Consider the following 11,684-nt stretch of genomic DNA (forward strand, 5'->3'; position numbering starts at 1 on the left):
ACCCTCAAGTCCAACAGGTGTTCTGGGCTCACCCCATTTCCGCTACAGAAATATCCTCCCTGCTCTCCTCACAGGCAAATTACTCTTCAAAGTTTTGCTGAAGCCCGATGTCCCTCAAAGCTTTTCCCTTGTACAACTTTTCCAAATTCGCCCTACATTTATATTCTCAATTTATGCAATTAACCCTGTTTATATTTCTGCGTATTTCTCCAAGTAATGCAGTCTCCCTGAGGGCAGGCATAAGTGTTCATTCATTCGCTAGAGATGTTTAAAAGGGAGGGTAATGGATGGGGCCACACCTACAGTGCATCTTAGAAAGGGTACAGGCGAAACTTACTAAATACAGAATACAAATGCCTACATACAGTAACTAAGAAAATGCCACAAAGGCTACGCTGAACAGTTTGATGAGAATATTTCAGATTGTATATGAAACCAGCACATTGTACCCCTTGATTGCACTGATGTACACAGCTATGATTTAACAATAAAAATAAATTAATAAAAAAATAAAAAAAAAGTGCCTTATGAGATTCAAAGAGAAATATAAACAATGGTTGCTTCCTGTCCTCAAGGAGAGGCACATAGTGGGCCCTCAACAAAGGTTTGCTAAATTGTACTAGCATGTATTACGCCAGTTGTTGCAATTATTTGCTTATGTCCCAAGAGGGGTATCAAGTGGTATTATAGGGAAAGTATAAAAAAGGTGGCATTAAAGGTGAAACCTATAGGCTTTTAAGGACAGGGATTTTTTTTTTTTTTTAACAGAATTGCAAAACAGGCTGAAGAAATAGCATCCTTATCAGACACTCCTAGTCACCACTCACTGGGAAAGCAGTGGAATGAAGTTCTGTGCCTGCCCCAGGTCTAACTAGCCTAAGGGAGAAGGCAAGTTGCTTAACTTCCCTAGGCCTCAGTTTCCTTCCCATTCTGAAGTGATTAAGCTGCAGAATCTCTGGAAGAAGCAGATGGAGATTCCGGTTACAGTTTTGCGTGACTTTGAGTCCATCAGGGGAGAGTGAAGGCTCAGCCTCAATTTCTTTCCTATAAAATGGGTAAGAATAATTCCTACCTTATAGGTCTTCTGTGAAGTTTTAAGAACACGTGTAAGACGCTAAGCACAGAGCCTGGCATTACTCTATTTTCTTCTCCAAAGGTAAGGGGGGCAGCCCTGATCTGCCTGCCTTTCCTTGCGTCTACTACTAGTCTCCCAGTACCCAGTCCAGAGTCTGTTCAAAGTAGGGGCTGTGGACCGACTTCTTGATCACCAAAGAGCAAAGAGTTGAAAGGGCTTCCAGAAAAAGTAACGAGCTGTCCACACCTAGCTGTCTTAGCTAACAGGGAAGCTCAATAAACGCGTTTCCTTGAACTGACTTGAACTGCAAGTCTAGGAATCTTTGCTAACTCTTACCAAGCACGACTCCAAAGCCCACCGGTTTTTAGATAGCCCTTGTGCCTCCGCCTTCAAACCCCAGGAAAGAGCAGAGGCCCAGCCCTGTGGCTCGGCTGGGAGGGCGAAAATAGGGGATTCCCCCAATTCCCAGCAGAAAGGCCCGAGATCAGCTCCCACCCAGACTCCCACTCCCAGGGTCAGGGTTCTTCCGGCGCCCCCTTCATTTCTTCTCTCCGCACTGGCCGAGAGGAGTGGGAAGGCTCGCACTTGGCCCCCTGCTCAGGGCCAGCCCGGGCTTTCGTACCTCCGGCCCCACCTGGCCACCCACCCCGGACTCCGTTGGACGCTGCTCGGCTGCCAGCGGATCGATCCAGTCCTCCGCCCCCTCCGTTCGGCCACCCCAGCTGCCACCCCCGGCCACCGTAGAACCCGCCCGGCGCCCTCCCCGCTGCGGCCGCCTCGGGTCCCCTCCCCTCGCAGCCACCCCCGTGCCAGCGCCAGCGTCCGCAGACCCAGCCGGGCCACCCCCCGCCTCCCGGCCCGCAGCCGCAGGCCCGGATCGGCCACCCCCTCCCGCCGGCCGCCCCCCCGGCCCGCCCTCTTTGGGGTCGTGGCGGCGGGGAGGAGGGGCCGCCCGGAGGCCCGGCGTGCGTGGCAGGCGCTCCCAGCTCGGCGCGCTCGGCCTCCCTTCCCGGGAGGCGGGGTCGGCGCCGCGCCGGCGGAGGCAGGCCCCCTCCTCCTTCCTCCTCGGCCCGGCCTCCCTCCTCTGCCGCCCGCTCTCTCGGCCGCTCCGACGCCAGCAGCGCCCGCGTGCCGCTCGCCCAGCCCCGGGGGAGCCCGAGCAAGTTTCCCGGGCCGCGCGCCCCAATCGCCCGCCTCCCAGCCCGCGGCCCCGGCCGCCGCTGCGCCCGCCATGCCCTCGGCCAAACAAAGGGGCTCCAAGGGCGGCCACGGCGCCGCGAGCCCCTCGGAGAAGGGCGCCCACCCGTCGGGCGGCGCGGATGACGTGGCGAAGAAGCCGCCGCCGGCGCCGCAGCAGCCGCCGCCGCCCGCCCCGCACCCGCCGCAGCACCCGCAGCAGCAGCCGCAGAACCAGGCGCACGGCAAGGGCGGCCACCGCGGCGGCGGCAGGTCCTCCGGCGCCGCCGCCGCCGCCGCCTCGTCCTCGGCGTCCTGCTCGCGCAGGCTGGGCCGCGCGCTCAACTTTCTCTTCTACCTCGCCCTGGTGGCGGCGGCCGCCTTCTCGGGCTGGTGTGTCCACCACGTCCTGGAGGAGGTCCAGCAGGTCCGACGTAGCCACCAGGACTTCTCCCGGCAGAGAGAGGAGCTGGGCCAGGGCTTGCAGGGCGTCGAGCAGAAGGTGGGTACCCCAGCCCCCTCCCCCACACGGATCGTGGCCCCCGGGCCCGCGCCTGGGGCCCCTCCTACCTTCCCGGCTGGCCCCTAACCCTCCCTGCCCAGGCCAGGTGGCCGAAGTCGGCTGCCCGTCCTTGTGGACTCCGGCCTGGATAACCCTCCCCCCCTTCCACCCGATCAAGTTACGAGGCAGTCCCCCAGACCCTCTTTGTTAATGGCCGCGGAGGATTCGGTCCCCAGAGACGGACCGTTAAGAGGATGGTCGGGACGGCCTGGGAGGGTGGGCCAAGGGCCTGTCACAGGACATTAGCGGTGACCTGTAAGGAAGCCGGCAGGCTTCGGGGAGCCCATTCTTTTTGGATTAGGAAGCGCTGAATGGACAGAGTTGTCTGAAAAGGAGGTTGGAAGGGAAGCCAGCGCATCTCTGGGAGCCACAGGCAAGGCCGCACCTTAGCTCTGCCACTGGGAGACTCAGAGCTTGGAGTAGGAAAAACTGATGTTCTTATTCATTAGTTAAGTTCAAATGAAATAGTATCTGTTTTTAGGAAGCCCCTTGTTTTGTATTGGACCGGCGAGTCCCTATGGGCCTTTGAAGAAGTCCTGTTTCAGCTTCAGGGGAAGGAAAGGCCAAACAAAAATACTGGGTCATACTGGTAAGACTCCTAGACACATTTATGTGGTTTTAGGGAGCTTACTCACATACTATTCATCCTCATAGCAACCCCCTGGGGGAGGAAGGACTAACGTTTTTTACTCCATTTTCCAGACCAGAAAATTGAGGTTTCTAGAGATAAACTGAATTGAAAAAGGTCCTCAGTGGTTGTGCCAGATGTGTGAGAATGTCTAGGCCACTGCCCTGTTAAGGGTCTGAAGGGCCTATTTCAGGTATGGATTAGACCCAGCTCTCAGGACAGAGTTGCTTAGCTTCTACCTTTCTGCGGTTTGTCCAGACCAAGTGCAGTCCCTTGGATCTCATTCTCGGCCTCCACTCATGTCATTGCTCAATGAAAGTTGGTTGCAAGACTGAAACAAAAAATCCCGCCACTTCTGACCCTGGAGCTACTGCCTCCTGTTCCCAGCATGCTGCCTGTCCTGCCAAGTTACTGTCTGCTTTTGTTGAGTTTGCAGGACTAGGAATTTTCTCTTAAGACTGGCAGAGCAACTGGAATGAGTCAGCCTGCTAAATGCTGCAGGCCAAGGGAGGTGACTTTTCTAAGAGAATTAAGTAGGCAGTGCTGCTTTGCCTATCTTGAATGTCAAATCATCTTAAAAAATGGACTCACTAGCCTCTTTGTCTCCTGTCTTTTACCCACTTACTTGCTAATCAGTCATAATGCTTTTAGAAGTCTGATAGTCACATGCTGTACTCATGTGTCGGCCCATTAGAGGGTACAAAAAAGCGAAAGACATTGTACTTGTGAATCACACTAGGAGATATCATTTGAGGGTAACTCCTGTGCAAGTTTAGAAGAAGGAGGGTGCAAAATTTCCCTAGGCCTGTGTCCCCGTGGTCAGGGTAGCATCAGCCATCTAGTTGGTGATCGATAAGTGTTTGAAGGAAATGTGAAGAACACACAGGCTGGGGGACAATCTTGAGAATGTTTGAGGGACAGGAGGTGGTAACCCTACCTGTGGCAGAGTAACATTTAGGAAATTGTGAGGGAGGGAAGGTTGGCAGTTGGCAACCTAATTTTGAACCCCTTATAACTGCGAGACTTGGTGGAGATAGGGTTTTGTTCTTAGCAGGGAAATGTACTTACAGTATTATTCATAATTACTATTCACTGTGGGTCAAGCATGCTATTAAATGCTTTATCACCACGGTTTTGGTCCTTCTAGCCACCCTCTAAGGCAAATGCCACTTAACCATTTTATAGATGGAACGGCTGAGGACTGGTTGTGTTACTTACACAGATAGTAAGAGGTGTGCCTGGAATTGGAGTTGGGTGTCCACCTGGTCTTTCTTGTTTTCTAGGTGTTCGTAGTATTAGAAAATGGCTCAGATCTCCTGAATGGATGTAGCACAGGCAGAGAGACTGACCTTTTTTTACCCAGAAGATTCAGTAGGCACAAGTGGGTCCAGGGCTTTAGAAAATGTTCAGTTCCAGGCCCTCTTAGAGTGTATGTTGCCCTGACAGACCCAGGGTGGCATAGTGTGATTGTAAATGTAGACTTAGGCCTGATGGAGACAGTTTAATGACATTAGGACCTACTTGTGGAAGAGGGAATTCTCTTGTCTTTTCTTTATTTGTTTTGTCTTGATTCTTAGGACAAGTGTCAGGGCAACAGGTGCTAACAGCCTCCCTTCCAGGTATTTGTATCACATAGTGGCTAAGACTTCAGGTTCTGAAATCAGACGTTCTGGGATTTTGATGTACCATTTACCAATTTCCTCATGAAAACCACTAACTCAGGAGATTATGATATGGATATAGTAAGGTAATGTCTCTGAAATCCTTTGCATAGTTACTGGTACATGGTAAGTACCTGTTCAATGTCAACCATCAACTACTGCTAACAGCCACCACTGTTAAAAGCCAGGGTTCCCTATGCCCCACCACATGCACACTAGGTTGTGAGCTGCTTGAGTACAAGGATCTTGTCTTCACCAGTGTTTCATCTTTGGCATCATGCCCAGTGCCTGCCACTCAGTGGGTATCCCCCACATTTATTGAGGAAACAGATAATTCCAATGCATATTGATTATAATGAGTTCTTCAGACATAAAGATGAATATCACAACACCCTTAGTAGGGGAGCACTGTTGGGGCTTGGTTGGTTTGGTTTTATCCCCAACTTCTGATCTAGTTCTCTTCCTAACCATTTGTAAAGAGCCAGCCCAGGTTAGGGATGATAATCGGGGATCAGAGGGGAAAGGGACCAGCTCACTGGGCTTTGCTCTGAATTCATTCATTCTATGATTCATTCAGGAAACATTGGCTCAACGCCTACCATGTTGCAGGTACTGTGCTCTTGTTCTCACACCTCTCTCTGTTCTGAGTGCTGAGCTTAGAACAGGCAGATACTGTGATTTAATAACCTAGTTTCCCAAATGAGTTCTCTCAAGAACTGTGGTAAAGTGCCCTTTATGACTCAGGTTACATTTGGTTGGGCAGGGAAATGGCATAATATTCTGAAGTCCCAGAGAACTTTATTCTAATCTGTCTGAGAAGAACAGACTGATGGAACTAGATGGGGCTTTAGAGACTGTTGGTTAATAGATGAGGCACCTGGGATGTAGAAAGGGAATGGGACTTGTTGATGCTCACAGAGCTGGTCGCTGTGGGTTTGGGGCTAGAGCCGAGGCATGCTGCTGGCATTTCTGCTGTGGTTTCAGTCTGTTCTGCCCTTTGGCCTTGGGCTGAGGATGCCCCTAGCAATCTGCAGACTTCTGGGGTTCTGTTTATTGAGCATTCACTATGTGCTAGGCATGCCTTAAGCACTTTGCATACATTAATTTGCTTAATTCTCCCAAAGACAATCCTACGTGTCAGGCACTGTTTTTGTTTTCATCATGCAGCTGAGGAAACCGAGGCACAGACAGGCCAAATAACTTCCCCCAAGATCACGCAGCTGGGAAGTGTCAAATCTAGGATTTGAACCTAAGCAGGCTGGCTGTAGAGCCCACACTACTTTATTTTTTAACTACTTGCCATGGTAACGCTCAAGCATAAACAAAGAGAATAGTATAATGCACCCTGGGTTTAATAATTATGAAGTTTTTGCCATTCTTATTTCAGTCCATCACCACCTTTACCTGCTCTCATTTTTTTTTGGCTGGAGTTAGAACAGTCTGACTCTGAACCACTCTTCTGCCCTATTTGGTGCCCACATAGGTGGTGCTCTTGGTATTAGAAAATGGCCCAGTTCTTCTGAATGGCCATAGCACAGGCAGAGAGGCTGGCCTGTTCTGAATCCAGAAGATTCATCAGGCGTGGATAGGTCCAGGGCTTCAGAACATATTGGCAGCTGAGTTCTAAGCTCTCTGAAAACTTGGCTGGTGCTGCCTTGGCAGACCCGTGGATAGTGAATTAGGAACTAATTTTAAAATGAAGCCTTGAGTGACATATTAGTTCACCCAAAGTATTTAAGGATTTGTTTCTGACTGATAAGGGCTCCTTTTCCTTTCCTTTCCTTTCTACCCCTTTCTTTGTTTCTTTTGACATATCACACCTAACAGAGTTTATAGTAATTCATGAATGTCATCTCATACCCAGTCCAGAATCGGATTCTGCTGATTCTTCCTAAAACTTATTTATTTTTAATTTTTATTTCTATTTTTTGAGACAGTCTTCACTTTTTCAACCTTGGTAGAGTGCTGTGGCATCACAGCTCACAGCAACCTCAGACTCTTGGGCTCAAGTGATCCTCTTGCCTCAGCCTCCCAAGTAGCTGGGATTATAGGTGCTTGCCACAGTTCCCAGCTATTTTTCTTTTTCTTTTTCTTTTATTATTATTATTTTTTTTGAGACAGAGTCTCAAGCTGTCACCCTGGGTAGAAGGCCATGGCATTACAGCTCATAGCAACCTCCAACTCTTGGGCTTAAGTGATTCTCTTGCCTCAGTCTCCCAAGTAGCTGGGACTACAGGCGCCCATCACAACACCCAGCTATTTTTTGGTTATAGTTGTCATTGTTGTTTGGCAGGCCTGGGCTGGATTCGAACTTGCCAGCTAGGCTCCTGTATGTGGCTGGTGCCCTAGCCGCTTGAGCTACAGGCGCCGAACCCCAGCTATTTTTAGAGATGGGGGTCTCCCTCTTGCTCAGGCTGGTTTCTGACTCCTGAGGTCAAGTAATCCACCCACTTCGGCCTCCTAGAGTGCTAGAATTACAGGCATGAGCCACCTTAGACATGGTCTTACAATGTTACTCAGGCTGGATTTGAAGCCAGGCAGAACTTGGCTCCAGGGATCCTCCTACCTCAGACTACCAGCATGTGCCATCACACCGAGCTCAAAAATGTGTTTTTGACAGTTGGTTTGTTTGAATCAGGACTCATATAAAAGCCGCAGATTATATTTGATTGAAAAGTCTCTTAAATTTCTTTAATCTATAGTTGTTTGCTATCTTTCTCCACTTTTAAAATGCCACTTAATTGTTGAAGATCCTGGTCATTCATCCCATAGAGTTTTCTGGATTTGGATGGTTACATTCTCACAGCATGTCTTTCTCTTGCATATTTTTTGTGAATTAGTGGTTAGACCTGGGGACTTGATAGAGTCTGGTTCTTTTTTTCTTGTCTTTCTTTTTCTTTCCCTTTGCAACAAAGGTGGCACTTTCTACCACACCAGGATAAGGCCCAGGTTATATGTTAATCAGCATACTATACTCTTCCCCGCTAGTTCTCAGGTCAGGCCTTATGTAGAGTAGAATTAGTTTAGAATGAACCTATAGTGAGTGGCAAACAAGATCATAATGTGTTCACAAAGCCAGAGAATGCTAAAGCGTCATCTGGCTCACATTTTGCAGGTGAGGACACTGAGGTCCAGGGAGGACAGTGACTTGTTTAGGGCCACAGCTGGAAGTAGAGTAGAGACCCAGACACTTAACCTCTTAACTTCCAGCCCAGTGTCTTCCCCGTGCCTCAGTCTTGGTCCTTTGAAAACTTGTGGTCTTCTCTCAATTGTAGGAGCGGGGAGCTGATCCCACAGTGGCTTAATGAGATAGGAAGAATTGAGTGGTTCAAGCTAAAAAGGTGAAGAGTAGATTCCTTCAGGTGTAGCTGTGTCTAGGCATTCGGATTATGTCTTCTGAACTTCATCTTCCTGTGTCCCAGCTCTGCTTCCCTCTGTGCGGGCTTACTTCTTATATTTGCATTCCTTGTGTTGCCTCATCCTATAGCTAGCCATCCAAGAGAGGTGCTTGCCCAGTAGTCTTAATGGAAGTCCTAGAATTGCCTCTATGACCTGCTTTAGGCCACATGCCCATTCCTGGGCTATTTCCTGGGGCTCCAGGTGGGAGTGGGTGGGTAGAAAGCGCTGATTAGACAGACCTGGGTTACTGACCATCCCCAGAGCACTTGGAGGGGGCCCTAGGGTTGACCCCCCCCCCAAACCACATGGTCTGTGTGTGGGAAGATGTTTCTCCAAATGAAGATTGTGATTCCCTTCTGGAAGAGAGGGAACCTGGAGGCTGGGGACACCTAAAAAGTTGTGTTGTATAAAACTCATCAGCTGTTCTCAGCAATTAACACCCGGGTTTTCGTTACAGGTTCAGTCTCTGCAAGCTACATTTGGGACTTTTGAGTCCATCTTGAGAAGCTCCCAACATAAGCAAGACCTCACAGAGAAAGCTGTGAAGCAAGGGGAGAGTGAAGTCAACCGGATCAGTGAAGTTCTGCAGAAACTCCAGAACGAGATTCTCAAAGACCTCTCCGATGGGATCCACGTGGTGAAGGATGCCCGAGAGCGGGACTTCACATCCCTGGAGAACACTGTGGAAGAAAGGCTGACAGAGCTCACCAAGTCCATCAATGACAACATTGCCATCTTCACCGATGTCCAGAAGAGGAGCCAGAAGGAAATCAATGACGTGAAGGCGAAGGTCGCCTCTTTGGAAGCATCTGAGGGGTACAAGCAGGATCTGAAAGCCTTGAAGGAAGCTGTGAAGGAAATACAAGCCTCTGCGAAGACCAGAGAGAGGGACGTGGAGGGACTGAGGAGCACCCTCCGGACCATGGAGGCTGACGTCTACACAGAGGTCAGGGAGCTGGTGAGCCTCAAGCAGGAGCAGCAGGTGTTCAAGGAGGCGGTGGATACGGAGCGTCTCGCCCTGCAGGCCCTCACGGAGAAGCTTCTCCGGTCTGAGGAGTCCGTTTCCCGCCTCCCGGAGGAGATCAGGAGACTGGAGGAAGAGCTAAGCCAACTGAAGGCCGATTCCCACAGGCCGGACGAAGATGGAGTCTTCAAACACTCTGCTGCCCTAGAAGCGCTTCAGAGAACGAGTCAGGGATTGGACTCCAGGCTCCAGCACGTGGAGGATGGAGTCCACTCTGTGCAGGAGGCCACCGTGCGCCAGACGGAGAGCCTGGAATCCCTCCTGTCCAAGAGCCAGGAGCATGAGCAGCGCCTGGCCTCCCTGCAGGGCCGACTGGAAGGCCTGGCATCCTCCTCAGAGGCAGACAAGGATGGTGTGGCCGGCACCGTGAGGAGCCTGGGTGAGGCCCAGCTCGCGCTCTACAGCGACGTGGAGGAGCTAAAGAGGAGCGTGGGCGAGCTCCCCAGCACCGTGGAGTCGCTACAGAAGGTGCAGGAGCAGGTACATGCGCTGCTCAGCCAGGACCGCGCCCAGGCCGCCCGTCTGCCGCCTCAGGACGTCCTGGACAGACTTTCTTCCCTAGACAACCTGAAATCCTCAGTGAGCAAAGTGGAGTCGGACTTGAAAATGCTCAGGACTGCCGTGGACAGTTTGGTTGCATACTCCGTCAAAATAGAAACCAATGAGAACAACCTGGAATCAGCCAAGGGTTTACTGGATGACCTGAGAAATGATCTGGATAGGTTATTTGTGAAAGTGGAAAAGATTCACGAGAAGATCTAAATGAATCGTTTGTGCAGGGTGCGGATTTAAAGTCCAATTTCTCATGACCAAAAAAATGTGTTGTTTTCTCCCATGTGCCCCCACCTCAACTTCTCGTCCCCTCTTCAAGACCGGTAGATGCCATCTGAACACCAAGGCATTGTACTTTTGTCCCCAATTAATTTATTTACAGTTACAACCACACCCTATTGGTTTCTCCAGGTCTCTGCTTCTGCTTTGGGTTGGTTTCCTTGAAGGCCCAGCCAGAAAGAGGTGGCTTTCAGAAGGGATGTTTCTCGTGTCAGAGAAAAATGATAGTGGCTTCAGTGTAGGATTAACAGAAGCAGATTAACCTCAAAAATCCTGTCTGGCTGGCAGATTTCAAATTTAAAAAGGGGGGAGGGACTTTTATTTCTAATTGTCTTTAAGGAAAATGAATTTTACTTCTTTTTTTTATACTTCTGGCTGAAGATTTTATGAAAGAGCTCACTTGTTGTCTTCCACCTAAACTGGTTAAAACTCATAAATGTCAGTTCTGAAGCAGGAGGGGGTGGAGGGGAAGCCCCTCGGCCTTTATTTTATAAGAATGGGCTGCCTGACAGTCTCCTCCCGAGGTGTGAGTGTCTTTTCCATTCCTGAATCATCTAGTGATATCCAAGGTAACTATGCAAAGAATCCAGACGGTTCCGAATGTGAAAGCACAACACTCAGCAGAGTCCCGGTGCCCATCTGTCCCTGGTGGCCGGCCTGTATCAGCTCTCCGGAGGGTCACCAAATAATGCATAGGGTTAGAGATTTAGAACCCCAGACCGGCGAGTCCTTGGGTTCTTTTAAGAAATGTATTACGAGACTGTCCATACACAGGGCAGGAATGGGATATCTCCCTGGAGAATGTAGGCCAAATCTTTCTATTTTAACACAATGGATGCCCAGGAAGAGGTTTGCCATCAGAGCAGACCCATCAGTCAGGAGCGTGTGCACTGCGTTTCTGTAATTGTTCCCTGTATCTCCTTCCCATTTGAGCTGTATTGTTCTTCCTTAATGGCCGTCTTGCCCTTCAAAAAAACAAAAAACAAAAAAAAAAAGGAAAAAACCCTGAAAAGTAAAATTAAAAAAAAAAAAAAGTTTGTTTAGTTTACTGTGAAATGAATTGTATGGCTTATTTACAGTATTTTTAATTCCTAATAAACACTTGAGCTTTGTTATGACTTTTCCAGCGTGGTTGCTTTCAGGATTAGAAAATAGATACATTTTCTTTATTTTATTTTTTATTTTAATTTAATTTTATTTTTTTTTTGTTTTTTTTTATTGTTAAATCATAGCTGTGTACATTTGTGCAATCAAGGGGTACAATGTGCTGGTTTCATATACAATCTGAAATATTCTCATCAAACTGTTCAACGTAGCCTTCATGGCAT

At 49.4% G+C, this 11,684-nt stretch overlaps 1 protein-coding gene across 1 annotated transcript; it reads left to right on the forward strand.

Annotated features, from left to right (window-relative positions):
• The first annotated feature begins 2,178 nt into the window (after positions 1 to 2,178).
• Positions 2,179 to 11,474, forward strand: CKAP4 (cytoskeleton associated protein 4). The gene is made up of 2 exons (XM_053585154.1): positions 2,179 to 2,753; positions 8,959 to 11,474. The coding sequence occupies exons 1-2, from the start codon at positions 2,307 to 2,309 to the stop codon at positions 10,285 to 10,287; spliced, it is 1,776 nt and encodes a 591-aa protein (XP_053441129.1). The 5' UTR covers positions 2,179 to 2,306; the 3' UTR covers positions 10,288 to 11,474.
• The last annotated feature ends 210 nt before the right edge of the window (positions 11,475 to 11,684 follow it).

This window comes from Nycticebus coucang, chromosome 3 (assembly GCF_027406575.1).
Source record: "Nycticebus coucang isolate mNycCou1 chromosome 3, mNycCou1.pri, whole genome shotgun sequence".
Classification (NCBI taxonomy): Eukaryota; Metazoa; Chordata; class Mammalia; order Primates; family Lorisidae; genus Nycticebus; species Nycticebus coucang.

Bases quoted from the DNA above. Each gene is read 5' to 3' on its own strand.
- CKAP4 (XM_053585154.1), top strand. From the start codon at position 2,307: ATGCCCTCGGCCAAACAAAGGGGCTCCAAGGGCGGCCACGGCGCCGCG. The intron at 2,754-8,958 runs GTGGGTACCCCA...TTTTCGTTACAG, and splicing joins TGCAGGGCGTCGAGCAGAAG to GTTCAGTCTCTGCAAGCTAC.